Genomic DNA, 14,943 nt, shown 5'->3' with positions numbered 1-14,943 from the left:
TAATCATACCAGGTTTCTTTAAATCCCTACCATTCTCAGTATGTCTGTGAACCTAAATCATGGGTAAGATGCTTTTCTCAAGATATGGCATCAGTTGGCCAACAACACTTTACAGTGGGTTGTTGTGATTTAGACTTTGAGCTACCAGTGAGCCGCTAAGTAGAGATAAGCAAACCCCAGTCCAAACAAAAGTGATAAGCAAAGATGAAGCAATCAAGAGTCTGCTGCTTCCTGAAGTCTACCTTGCAGGCTTTCCTGCATGTCTATTTTTTTCTGTTTCTCTTCACTGTAGCTATTATAAATATGTATAATTAAAATGAGATTCACATTCATTTTATGCTTCCCACAAATTTATTAAGGGACTTCTATAGTTTCTTAAAGAATAGGAAGCAATTACATGCAATGACTTTCCTGAAAAAAATATTGAGAATATAATGTTGCCTGTGGATGGATCCACGTTTTTTATTACTTCCTAGATATGAGTGTGACCCATCTTGCTTTCAGACCAAATGTTTTTTCTTGGTTGCCATAGCTTCACCTAGAGATGTCTCTGACAGATAAGAATTTGAGTCAAGTGATGTCTTGAGGAGCTGAGAATATCTCATGTATATTATGCTCTTCTCTGAGTGCCTGTCAGTTAAACAGGTGTTACACAAAGCCATGGAAGAAAAAAAGAACAGAATGAATCCTCTCTAGACAATTCTGAAAGTATTGTGTTTCTTCTGTCATTTATAGCAACTTAAAAAATATCTCTTCAACTACCCACAAAATAAATATTTCATTGTCTAGGACAGAATTTGTAGAGTCCAATTTCCATGGCTTTCCTGCCAAAAATCTTGAACTTCAGTTACCTATCCTTAAGAAGAAAGCAGAGGGTATTCTTCTGTATCAGAACTGGGGAATGCTTTTACTCCTTCAAATAACACTTTTGAGCATTGTAAAGACTTGCATATTCCAGCCAGGTGGTGGTGGCACATGCCTTTAATCCCAGCACTTGGGAGACGGGCAGGCGGATCTCCGTGAGTTTGAGGCCAGCCTGGTCTACAAGAGTTAGTTCCAGGACAGGCTCCAAAGCAACAGAGAAACCCTGTTTCAAAGAAAAAAAAAGACAGCATACTCCAATTTCTAGATGACACTTTCTGTACTTCAGTATGCATTTTATTATTATAAAATTTCATGCATATCAGTGGGTTTCAACTGGAAAGGCCATCAGAAAAAGAGATAGACACAACATTCAGGACATTCATTCTTCTCTGCAACCTGTTGTAGACACTTGTCTCCAGTGCAGTCCAAGAGGAACAACTTCAAGTTAACATTTGTTCCTTGTTTTTGTGAATCCATGCAGATATATGTCCTACATTCCTGCATTATGTTTTCCTGGCCCTTACTTGTGTTTTTGTCAGCCCTAGACTCCTCTGGCACTACATGAATATCAGACAATAACCGGTGATTTCCCAAAGCAGGATTTTAAATTAATATGTTGCCTGCTTATTCACATCTGTGAAGGAGCAAGGCACAGCTCACCATTTCAGTCACAACAGAACTCCGTTTTTCCGTCTCCCTGTTCACCTGCTTGAAGCTCTTTTCCCCTTCGTAGCTCTCTGGTAACTCTTTCACACCTCCAGGCTTCTACTCAGCTATCTCCTTCTTAGGGAGTCTTTCCATAATTTCTCCATTATAGAGGATTATACTGCAGCAAAAGCTCTATCAGGAGTTTAAGTCATAAAGATTGTGTCTTGCCTACATGGATCAAGGGGACAGTCCAATGAAGCTCTCTTCTAAACAGTGACCTAGAGACTCTTGGCATTCTCATCTTACCACAGCTTGGTTCACAGCACCCACATGGCACCTCACAACTGTACGTAACTCCTGTTCCAGGGAATCTGTCTCTGTCTTCCAGCCTCCATGAACACTAGCTACACATGTGGCACACATACATAGATGCAGACCAGTCACTCATACACATAAAAAAATACATTCTTAAAAAGAACTTAGTGAATATCGTAATTTTACACACAGGATTTGACAACTGATATTAAAATTACTTTAGAAACCTTTTAAAGCCACCTGGGTTTTAAGGACATTTGTTTTCTATTACTGTTATAACAAATACCATAAATTTAATAGATCAAACTCCATCAACGATCTTACATTTCTGAAGGTCATAAATCATGCATATATTTTCCCAAACTACATTTCCCATATATTTTCCCAGCTACATTTCTTTATGGAGGATGTAGGTCTGTTCTCATGCTCATTGTCTTCATTAGCATAATTAAGTTCCTTAGAGATCAGCTATCCCTGTTTCCCAGTTGGCTGCCAAAATATGATCATTCTTAGAATCCAGATTCTTTGGCTTATTAGTCTCTTCTTCTATCTTCAGAGGCAGTAATGTCAGAGCAAACCCCCTCTTATTGTTAGTCTTTCCTGCATGTCTTGTTTGCATCTTTTAGATCCACTCTTCTATCTCCCTCATCTGATTTTATGATTCCGTCTCATTTGTAGGAAAATAGATGGAACTAGAAATTATCACATTAAGCCCAAAAGTCAGACTCAAAAAAAAAGTAACCCATGTTTTTTTTTTTTGCAAGTGGTTTTCTAGTTTTACTTTTGTTGCTGCGATAAAATATCGTGACAAAAATTAACCTATGAGGGAAAGGGCAATTTTTGTAAGTGAAGATAGCTTTTTCATTTCCAGACCATACAGACCCAAATGATCACAGAGAAACTATATTAGTTACAACACTGTTTGGCTGATGGCTCAAGCATATTTCTCAATAGCTCTTACTTCTTAAATTAATCTATTTCTATTCATCTATGTATCACCACAAGGCTGTAGTCTACCTGTAAGGTTCCAGAATTTTTTTCTCCTTCGGCTGCTGCATGGCATCTCTTTTGATTCTTCCTTCTCTCTCTCTCTCTCTCTCTCTCTCTCTCTCTCTCTCTCTCTCTCTCTCTCATATATATGTTCATATTTCCCACCTGGCTTTATTCTGCTCTGCCATACACCAAAGCAGTTTCTTCATTAACCAATGGTAATAAAATATATTCACATTATACAAAGGGGAATCCCACATGACTTTTTCTACTTACAATGCCAGGTTATAGTTCTTTCTTGAAAGGAAGTCTAGGTGTAAATGTCAATCAGTTAGTGACATCACATCCAAAGTCAAGAGGAAAGAGAAATCCATCAGCTCATACGTGTGCTCAGCCTCTTTTTTGTACTTACATAGTCTAAACTCCTGTGCCTGGGACCATGGTGCACACAATGTTCTGGCTCTAATTCTGATGTGTCATTTTTGTCTTATTTTATCATATTTTTATTACCCTCTCTTAGAAGTCTATATTCTAATGAAAAACAGAAAGGGGTGGATCTGGATGGAATGGGAAGTGGGGAAGAGCTAACAGGAGTAGACTGAGGGGAAATCATAATAAGGTTACATTATATGAGACAAAATAACTACTTTCAATAAAAGGAAAAAACAAAACAACAACTAAAATCTAAGTGTTTGTGATTCATTTATACTTAAATCGTTAAATGCTATTTAAGGATATTTGATGGCTTTGAGCTTTTAAAATAACCATAATGCCTTTTTCTTAAACAGAAATGCTGGCAAGAGTAAGCAAACTCAAATACCATTTGCTTTAAAATCCTTCCCAAACAAATTTGGAATGGATTCTAACCTGGCACAATCTATTCTTCCATCCGACTCCCCTGCAGTGACGGCCTTCTTAAGAAGAATAGCTAACTCTATTTACTGAATAGGGAGTAAGAAACTGTGGCAGGCAAGGGTACAAAGGAAAGCACCCATTTAATTGGAATGCTTCTTTATTACAATTATTTTGTGGATTTCAATTATTTTAATTGAGAGTTATGTTCCATTAGCTAAAACTGTGCCACTTTTAACTATTTAAGGAGGATGAATCCCTCCACGGCATATAAGTTAAGAAAAGAAAAACCTTTATTTCTTGGAGGTATAGGAGACCGTTTGAGCACACAAGTTGATGAATATGATGCTGAAGCCAAATTATACTAACTGCCTTCTGATGAGCTTGAGTACAGTTCATTACTAACTAAAGAGGGAAGGATTTAATGAGTGCATATTTTAAATGAAACAAGAGGACTGGGTACATTGTCTTGATCAACGGAATACACCTTCTTGAGTAGATCATGGCATTCTTGATCCTTTTATTACTACTCTAATCAGCATAGCCAAAGACCATGGCAAGTCAGGGCATACAAAACCATGCTGACAGCTGTGTATTTCAAGTTTCTGAAAGATAATTGTTAGAAGAACAACCTATATATTGGTGCATGCTTCATGGTTTCTGTCAAAGATCAGTTAAGAGGGGTCACTAATGTACTAGGAGTGTTTTTAATAATGTCACCGGGGGTGGAAAAAGGCAAGAATGGTTCAAAGAAAAACACACGAGAACAGAATAGTGGGTAGAATCAGAATGAAAAGAAAATTGCTTGCTTGAAAATGAAAGTATTGCTTGATCAATACAAAGGAAAATGAGTGTGCTAATTACATAAATTGGGAGGCTATGAAGAATTGGAAGTAAGGTTGATGACATCTGTCTTTCTTCCAGTCATAAATGTTTTAGATCAATATTTCATTCTGATTTTCCAACCACCAACACATAGCAGTTGGCAGAATCCATGGCATGGGGTTTTCTTAGCTACCGAGGCAGGCCAGGAAAATCGGAACAACTACCAGGACCAAACTTCTCTCTAGGCTCTTGAGTGCTGGGTGAGCTTTCAAACCCTTGAATGCAATGTTGAAGGCAGTACTGGGGAGAAGTAGTACAGGGTCCTTGTAGCCTGCACTCTGGGGAAGTATGGCATGGAGACATGACTTCTTGGAAGGTGGTGTTGGAGGACTTGCAAGTTTATTCCAGAGTGTTATTGGCACAGAAATTACACTCCTTCCTATGAGATGCAGTATTTTCAAAATGGGTAAGACATGGGGGATAAAATAGGCTTTCCTTAGCAATTTAGTCTGTGATATTGCATGAGATAGGTCTGAAGATCAAAGGCTTTGAAGACTTCAGGCAAAACTATTTCTGTGAATAGATATGACATCATTCTGTGAGCCTAACTGGGAATTCTGTACTAATAGTTGTTAAAAAGAAAGACATGTGTCTAGTATCCACACGACTGCTACCACACTCTACATAGCTGGATGCAAGAGCATGCATGGGCCAATGAGTCTGGGAATCTTTATATTGAAGGACATCCTTGTACATAGAGTATGATGGGAAAATGTGTGTACACAGAATAACAGGGGCCAATCTGTAAGTGATTTTAAAATGAGTCACATGTTTCTTTCCCTAGAACAATGTAACCAGAAACAACTTGCATTGTCTGACAAACAAGTAAGTTCAAACAAAACTTTTCAAGGTAGTCAGTAACAGTGGAATATTTTCAAGCAATTTCAGATGACATCGTGAATGATATGGCCTATGGGTCAATTTGATAACCCATGAGTGCTATAGACATCTCCCTTGGGCCTTTCCTCCGTCTTCTACTACAAAATTGCACTGAAGATCATGGAACAGCCCTGTTATACCACCAGTAGTCTAAGTGGTAGAAGTTGGTTCCTGCTCCCCCCAGGAAAGACACCTTCACTGTACACTCAAATTTAGCATCAGTTTAACATATTTCAGATGTACTTAATATGTATGAGATGGATATCAATCATGGGCGTATTTCCACTAATACCACTTTTTTCTAATCATTAAAACAAACTGTCTTGGGATTTATTTGGTTATCTATAAAAGGTAGAAATTTTTCATGGGGTAACACTGTAGGTGACTTTTTCACTCACCAGTTGTGTGTCCATGACTATATTTTAATATCTTCCAAAATAAATGTTCAGTCTCAAAAGAGAAGGGGATAAAACCATATCCAATACCAACTATATTGACAGTGTGCCAACTAATGTAGTAGGTTTACCTCAAATCTTAATGTGTATAGCAGTCAGCTTTGAACCTTGAGGAAATGTCAGCTCTCATTCTGGTTATGTGGTCATGACAGGATTGACAGTCTTCACGTCTGTCTTTGTCCTTGGAGAAGCTATGCAACTGGACTAGAACATACACATAAAAGTAGCCACTATATGGGGCTAGAGACATGGCTCAGCTGGTAAGGGTACTTGTTGCTCTTGTAAACCTCCCAGCATCACTTCTCAAATCCTACTTGGTGGTTCACAAGCTTTCAAAACCCCAGCTCCAGGGAATCTGACACCCTCTTCTGACCTCTCTGGACACATACATAGATGTAGGAAAACAGTCATATAAATAAAGTAAAATTAATAAGTCTTAACTTTGGGGAGGAATAAAAGAACTGACATTTTATTTTAGGGCTGAAGAAACTAAACTTCAAAGTGATCTCTGCCGTTCACATTGATGGTACATGATACAGGAGCTATAACTGAAAAGCACAGATTCATTGGAAGATGTCGGTCAGTGACCCTACTGTACTACTGAGGGCTTTTGAAAATTTCCCTGTGTGTAAGACATTCATAGCTCACACATGACCAATGAGCCTGGCACTTTAAAACCTTGCTTGTTTTCAAATTCTTTCTTATTCAGGAAAACATTGTTTTTTGCAGTTCATTGTGTTTATATTTCTGGTTTTTTTTTCTTTTTCCCCTTCAGTTAGACTCCTTGGCAGCCCCCACTGCACTCTGGAACCAGCATGAAAACTGCTTCGACTATCAAGGCCCAAACTACACTTATAAGCCAATTAAATCCAAATCTCTAGACATGCATCCTAGGCAGGGACACTTTGTTAAAAGCTCCCAAGGTATTTAGTACGTGCTGTGTTAGAATACTGAATTAGAAGACTTGAAGCAACAGTTTATGCAGAATGTACTCGCAATCTCCTTTCTTATGATGTTAAAAGAGAAAATCTAGTACCCAGCAAGGTTGCCTGTGAGATTTTAGAATCATTTTGTTCTCATGATCTTGGACTGCCATGACCTTACAATGGCATTCATAATTGGATCATATAGAGAAGAGGCCTGAGTGAGGAGATGCAGCTTTGTGGAACAGCTTTAGCACACATTCCGTAACCCAAGTTCCTCAAGGGCATTAATAAGGACAGAGTTTAGATCTCTTCAGTTAAAGAAAACTGACTAGTGAAGAGACAATCATTTTAAAATCTATAATACAGGCAAGGGTTGAAATTAGCTGTAGTGAACACTGAGAAATCCACTATGGTTTTTCAGGCTGGAGCAGAATTCCTTCATAGAGATGTGTGCCTTGGCTTAATGTGGTCCAGTGAAAAGGAGAGTGCCACTGCACAAGGATACATGGCATCTCTGCCCTGAGGTATGGGAAGAATGGAAAGACAAACAGAGAGCTGAAGCTGTCCAAGGAAAGGAATAGCAGGATTTTCATTGTACAAGGGGAGACAGAGGTTTACTTAGAATGCTAATTCTCCACACTGGCAATACACTCAAGTCACCTGAGGAACTTTGAAAGCCAGGAATGCTCAGAGTTCAACCAGAAGAGTCTAGTTTAATTAGTCTGGCATGCAACCGTGGGTATTTTAGTTTTAACCCCCTAGATGGTTCAAATGCTCAGTTGCACCTAAAGAACCCCTAGTTTATAGTGTTTGTACTATACTACAAGTATAGACTACATGTAGAAAGAGATACCGAGAGAGAAAAACCCAAACCTTCGGGATAGTGTCTCTTTGAGTTGGAAAATTTACCAGCATCAGCACCATCTACTCAAGACCTCGGGGGGAAAATGCCAATTATGGGCCTCATTCTAAACCTTCATTGTTTGAAACAATGGATAAGGCTCCAGCATAAAGGCCTACACTATGTGAGTGTGTAGGGACACTTGCCTTAGGCTTCATAGGTGTTTGTAGGAGGGGAATGCAAGCCGATATGAGCTGAAAATATGAAGGTAGAGTAGTGTGGTGTCCATCCCTGTGATGGTACAATGATCAATGTTCTAAAAGGGAATCTACTTGGCTTATCTCGCCATATTTTCTTAAATGCGTTATTAAAACAGTGTCAAGAATAAAGAATAAGCCATTCATACAGTGCAGAGGACCATTGGAACTGCACTGCCTGTTCAGTGAAATCCTACTGTCATGATGCATCCCTTTCTGTCTGTCAGCAGGTAGATGCATGCTCCCTGGACACTTGGGCCCTTGCATAAATGGCAGGTTCAGCTTTGAGAAAGATGCTTACATGAAGCTAGACAAGAAGCTATGCATATATCTCTGTGGCTAGAATGCTTGCTGAGCAGGCGTGTAGCCCAAGTTTGATCCCCAGATGTGGTGGCAGAGCCCTCTAACCCAGAACCAATGAGGTGGTAACCAGTGGATCGGGTTCCAGGTTATCCTCAGCCAAATAGAAAGTTCAAGGCTAGAATGAGGCCCTGTCTCGAAAACAAGAAAACCAAAAGCATAGAGTCAAAATGAGTTTCCACAGCTTCCATTTTTTATTTCTTCCCTATACGCAAATCAGTATTTTGATTGACTGGGACTTGTCTTCTATTTATCAGAGACCCCTAGAAGTTATCAGCAAGTATTAAGTAGCGTCAGTCCGTGGAGAAAGCCTTTGCTCTAGACTGAGTAAAGCCCCCACTGATGTGTAACATTGGGTGTTTCAACTGTACCAGTTCAGTAGCTTTCTGTCCCCTGGTTGACAGGCATGGTCACCAATGCATTGATGGAGTCAATGCATCCTCTTTATATGAGCACCTCCAGGATGCAGATGATGTCCCTTGGTCACAAATGGGTTTCAGGGATTCGTTATAGTTCCTCATGAAGGAACTTGTAGGCCAGAAAGTTTTTATGCATCACCAATTACAGTGATTCTCGAGTAAGGTAATTTTGGCTTCATTAGGTGAGGGCATGTTGTTGACTTGGCAATATTTGGAGATATTTTTGGTTGTTACACTGTGGAGAGTGTTCACAGCATTTGGTAGGTAATGATCAGTGCTACTACCCAGAATCCTTCAGTGCACAGAACAGCTCCCTTCAACAGCAAATCATTGGGCCTCAAGTGTTTAAAAAAACAACGAGTAGAGACATCTCTCCAGCTTTAAATGAGAAAACAGAGAGAGAGAGAAATGAAGCCGCAGTCTAGATGTCACACAGGAAGTTGTATTGTCCCTGGTTCTCAAACCACCGACTATATTATTCTGCAGTTCTTTCTACTGCAGATAACACTTCCTCTCATGCCAGGTTTATGTGCTGTACTCTCGGCCATTTTCTATACTGTCTAAGGTATGGAAAGGTAGGCATGACTATCCCTAGGCATAGTCTTTGTATGTAAAAAACTGTGTAAAGTGGTATAGTCCATAAGTAATATAAAGATGATCCCTGTGGGGTTTGACTGAGAATGGCCCCAGTAGACTTATGTGTTTCAGTTCTTGTAGCTGTTTGGGAAGTATTAGAACATTGTGTTCTTTTTGGACAGGTATGTGTTGATAACAGTGGGCTTTGAAGAAAAAAAAAAAAACCATGCCATCATCAGTTAGTTCTCTTTCGGCATCATAGTTGTGGCTCAGATGTAAACTCTCGGTTACTGCTCCCATGCCATGCCTGGCTGCAGACTTCTGTGCTACCCACCATGATGGTCATAGACTCTAACCCTCTGGAACTAATTGAACCTTCAAATTAAATTGTTCCATTTATAAGTTTCTTTGGTCATGCTCTTTTGTCATGGCAATAGAAATATAACAAAGACAACCCCAAAAGAGACGAAGACACAATTATTGTCCCCCACTGGGAGCTTCTATTAAGTTATAAAGCAAAGGCAGATATCTTTATGTAAGTATCCAGCTCACATTTCAGCAAAGTCCTATGATACGACAAAAGCTGTCCTCAAAATATCACAAAATTTCTCCAAAGTCACATGGAAATTAGAAGTTGGAAGAGTGACTTGACCATTTGCCTTAGTATTGATGGATGGCTAAAGGAAAAAGAATCCTTCATTTGATTAATAAGAAATGTTTAAGTATGTTGTGACTAGAGCCATGTTCTGGAATCCTCATGAGACACAATGTCTTTTATCCATGGAGCTTGTGTTCTGTGAGTAAAACCCAGAAAAGAAATCAATCAATATATAGATAAAATAATTACAGTTCTTTTCAGACTTACCTAAGGTTGCTAAAAAAAAAAAGAAAGAAACATTTCTGAGGTATTGCATTTTGGTAGGTCCATGGGGTACACAGAAAGGCAATCAGAGAGAACAGAAAGAATAGGGCCTAAGGGAGCAAAACCCAGTATAGTCCAGGGACTAGTGGAATGTCCTGTTAGTACACAGGTAGGCATGTGTTGTAAATGAGAAGATAGGGACCAAGTATGGTAGTAGTGGGTTTGCATTTTATTTCATCATGAAGAAAGCAAAATAACCTGAAGATGGGAGAGAGCAAAACACACTAGTTTTTGGCTGGGAAATGGAGAAAATCAGAAAGGGAACTATTACTGAAAATTTCAAAATAACAAAAAGGTTGTTTCTACTTTCATCAAATAAAATAAGTGTTAGCACTAAGCCCTTTCACTCACTAAATCTTCTCATCTCCTAAATATTTGAATCTACCACCTTGACAGTATCTGCTGCAGCAATAAAGCTAAGCATCATGTCCAGATAGATAGTTAGCTGGGAGGCAAACTGGAGGTGTCGAGCTAAAGCATCGTGTGGCTATTTGTACTTTTCAACATGACAGGTGTTCAGAGACATGGAAGACTAATTGTGGTAATTAGTCCATTTTCTCCTCCCTGTCTTTCTGATTATGTGAGAATATTTGGTACTCTCTGGATTTTGCCTTATTTTTGTGTTTCATAAGGGCTTGAAAACCTTTGCTTCTTGGAGTCACTAATAAATATCCGCTAACTTTGATTGGAAGTCCCTTTGGTGGGTTCATTCCCCTTGCCCCAGTGATTTCCAATTTGCTAGGCTTTAAAATTGTGTATCGTTAATTATGTTGAGTCGTGTTTGGGAAGATTCAAAAGCAGAGAAGACTCATGCTTGTGTACATTCAAAAGCAGAAAAATCACATCATTAAATAATCAAGGGCTTATTGACTGATTCTTTTTGATGGCAGAAAATACTGAGAATTATAAGGGCCTGGTAAGGGGGCAAGTCCCTTGTATGGTATTGTCTAGTCTCTTAGGCTCTTTCTGTTTTTTTTTTATGTATTTGAATAAAGACAGAAAATTTCATGGAGCCAGTCGGATTCTTTGGAAGTAAGAAGCATGATGGTCCTCAGGGTTGGATAAGGATGATTTTATGAAGGACTTACTGTTTGGGCCTGGAAGCTAACACTTGTGGATCCTGGCTTCTAAGCTAGATTTTTTCCAGTCCTTGATCGTGTGGATTTTATTGTAGTGTTTGTCGTCTTGCTGATACTTGGGCAGCTGTTCTTTGAGGTCAATGCTGTAGCAATTGGTGTCATTTTCATAAGCTAAGAAATTGACTTCCCTATACATGTGGAAGATACACTATTAACTTCTTTTATTAAAATACATTTAAAGGTTAAATCCATTGGAAGTTTTACCAGATATGATTACATTTTATTAAAGATTGGTACTTTAGCTCTAGTTTGAAATGAGAGTACTTTTGAAAGGTTATCTTGGCTTAGTCTCTATAAGTAGTTTTTCTCTTACTGTGACTGACTGCTCCTTGCCCTTTGTGCCTGTCCTTGATCTTGGTAATAGCTGCGATGGCTAGAGAAGAGTAGGGATTTTATAGTGCTATTTAGCCCACTGCTGCTACTGAGAAAACAAAGCTAGGTCTAGTCTGGCCCACTCAAGAGTTGTCAATCGCTTTATGTCTTGCAAGGGTAACTAACTCTTCTATAGTGTGCTCATAACAACCAATCATTTTCATTACTACAATCACTTATTCTTGTTTCACTCTTCTTACCTCTGTGTCCGAGTATGCCACCAGTCAGTGTCTGTCTGGGAATGTGTGGATTTGTGTGTATGCACTTCTCTTCTCCAACTCTGGACTGCTCCCGAGGGAATGGGAACTCTTGCATGGAGGGTTTTGTTATCAAGGCGGGGCGCCAGATATGTCGTTTGCATTTTTGCACAGGAACTTATTCTTTGATAACCGTTCAAAAAAAAAGAAAAAGAAAGAAAACAGAGATCAAGCTAAACCTTTGAAATGATGGAAAACTTTGTCTAAATCAAGTTGTAATATAACTCCATGTTTGGATGGATCTATTGTTGGATATGCAACAGTTAGTTCTTAGTCCTGTGGGAAGTCTTAATCTTCTGCTCCTGTCAACGGCACAGCCACTCTCCCATTTGAGGAAGTAAACAAATGAAATCTGTACTACAATTCTATTTTTTTATTGAAAATATCTCCAAGTTCCAGGGTTTTGTAGACTCAGCTGAAGTACTGCTTATCCAATGATATCTGATAAGAAAAATCCAGATTATTTCTAACTCCTGATCAACAGAGCACCAAGATACTGTTAGAGTAACTATCTTTTTTTTTCTATTTTGCCTAAGTTGAGTGATGTTTGAGGCGCTGAGTAAAGAAAGCCTGAGACCCAGAACAAAGCCATTAAGTCCCAGATGTTCAGGATTTCCAAGGAAATGTTCTGTGCCTTTGGTTATTACTCAGATGGCTCCTTAAATGCTCTCATCTTGGCACCTTTTGCACTTGCTAAATCCAATTTGAGGAAAGAACTGGAGAGAGGGGGAATTTTGTGGAAAGCAATTAGCCTGCACTTCGGTGACCTTCGTGCTTCCCCCACCATGATGAAGGGCTGGTTCGCTCTTGGATCAGTCAGCAGGTTGCTTCTGCTAGAATTGTGTGACATGTTATAGATAATCAGTTTTATCTAATTAAACAATAATGATGGCAGTGTATGACATTTTCTGGGAATTAATGAGCAGCTGGGAAAAACTGATGGCTGGAGAGTCAGCCAAACACTGTTAGCTTCAGTCCACCATTAATCTCCAGAAATGCCCACTTGTGACATCATTGTTGGTATCGAACAATGAAAATGGAAGACAATTTACTGATATTCAGTGTGCAGTCCCTAGTAACACACTCTCCTTATGCATTATCTGAAAGTTATAGCTTTCCTTTTTAGCCCCAATTACCCCTTAATCTTAAAAACATGTTTTCTATATAGCAGTTCCTAAAAATGGGTTTCTTGGTTTCTACACAATGGCAGTGTGTTTTTAAGAGTTCAGATTTGGAGAATTTTATTTTAATATTTTGCAGGGTAAAACCAGAATGTTTCTTCAGCTGTGATACTGGAATTTGAGACGTGACTATCTCCTCATGGCAGGAAATGGTTGCAAATGCGTTGAATAGTAGCTGTTGCTAGCAAGCATGTGAACTCACCAACAAGATTCTTAGAAGTCATAGTAACACTGCTAGTAGATGACGGGAACTCCCTGCCAGGAAAAGCTGAGATGGCGTGTCTATACAATGTTTTTGATTACTGCTGCTGAATGCTAGAGGAAAATTGGACTAAAATATTCACTAGCTTCTTACATAATTTAATAATATTTCTATATACAGGTTCGGGTGTGCTATCTATCAAGAACTTTTCCTAAATCCTAAATGGGATTTTTTTTCTTGTGTTGTTTTCCATACCATTTGCCTCCTACAAGAAAGAAAGTTCTTTAAGGCCACTGAGACCCCAGCCAATGAATTTTGAATTCTTTGCCAAACACAGCCTTTGGATATCATCTAAATTCAGCCATAAGTTGTTTATTTTGCACACCACAGGCATTATTCCCTGTAAGAAATGGGCTGGTGGTAGCCATCAGTCCTTCTAAATGCATGTTAAGTATCTGCATTTGGGGGAGTAAAATGAGTCAGCATGCCATTAATCACAGCTTCGGAGGCACTGACTCACTCCTAGAGAAATGTAATGGCCTCATTGGGGAAGGGTGTGAAAGAAAAACTCCATTCTTGGGTCAGTTCCCTGTTTCTGCAAATGCAAATCAAATTTGCACCCACTTCAGTGGGTGGTTTTCAAACTAAAGAAAGTAGCTGTGGACCTTATAAAGGCACACATCCAGCTTTTCCAGGAAAATACAGTAAGGAGACAGAACCCTGCTTAAACACACAGTGAGCCCAGGAAGAAAAACAGAGCTCACAAGAGCCTAGTGGGCATCTAAGGCCCAAATTTGTAAACCTGGCCCTATTCTTGTACAATTCAGTCAGGTAGGTCTTTGATCCACTGTTAATTTGGGGGCATTCAGTAGAAAGCTCTCATCTTCAGTAAATGGCTTTGAACTTCTGAAGGACATTTACAAGGACTTGGGTCCTTTTTGGAAGTCAAAGCATAGAGAGCAACTTGGAAGTCAAACTCTTGTTAGGTTCAGATTGAGAAGCGAAACATAACTGATTGTTGGTGGACCTTGTGACATTTCATCTTTAAATGGTTATATAGCCTCTTAAGTTGAAATGTGAGCTCTCTGTGGTGTTTCTTTAAATACAACATGCTTGTCAACATAAAAATATTATACTATGGGTACAATTTGATGCTATTAAATTTTATTGTATTCGCAAGCAGGTATAGATTATCTAGTAGTTAGCTTTTCTCAGGATTTTTTCAGACTCCTTAAAATAAAATTGCCAACTTGTTAAAACTTTGTATAAAAATGTTGCTTTGTTAGTCTTCCCTGGGAGGAGGTTTGATTGAAGATGTTCACTGCTTTCATGAAGCTCTAACTTGAGTTCATTTTGTTATGTGGTGACCACAGTTCTGGATGACGCCCCCCCTGGCACACAGGAATACATAATGTTACGGCAAGATTCCATCCAATCCGCGGAATTAAAGAAAAAAGAGTCCCCCTTTCGTGCTAAGTGTCACGAAATCTTCTGCTGCCCGCTGAAGCAAGTGCACCACAAAGAAAACACAGAACCCGAAGGTTTGTGCAAGACAGACACATGTTTTACTTGTTTTATCCTCTCTCTCTCTCTCTCTCTCTCT

General features: G+C 39.1%; 1 protein-coding gene across 5 annotated transcripts in view; it reads left to right on the top strand.

Moving 5' to 3' along the window:
* Window positions 1-14,943, top strand: part of Fgf13 (fibroblast growth factor 13) — a 509,820-nt gene that overhangs the window by 276,689 nt on the left and 218,188 nt on the right. For 3 of the 5 annotated variants that reach the window (XM_075957503.1, XM_075957504.1, XM_075957505.1), the window contains one exon: window positions 14,714-14,881. The exons of the other annotated variants lie outside the window; for them this stretch is intronic. In XM_075957503.1, coding sequence (XP_075813618.1) covers window positions 14,714-14,881 — 168 coding nt within the window. The remainder of the gene's footprint in view (window positions 1-14,713; window positions 14,882-14,943) is intronic. 5 annotated transcript variants of the gene reach the window in all.

The sequence above is a fragment of the Microtus pennsylvanicus genome, chromosome X (assembly GCF_037038515.1).
Source record: "Microtus pennsylvanicus isolate mMicPen1 chromosome X, mMicPen1.hap1, whole genome shotgun sequence".
In the NCBI taxonomy this organism is placed as follows: domain Eukaryota; kingdom Metazoa; phylum Chordata; class Mammalia; order Rodentia; family Cricetidae; genus Microtus; species Microtus pennsylvanicus.
Note: the sequence above shows the minus strand (reverse complement) of the source record. Positions and strands in the feature narration are given on the sequence as shown.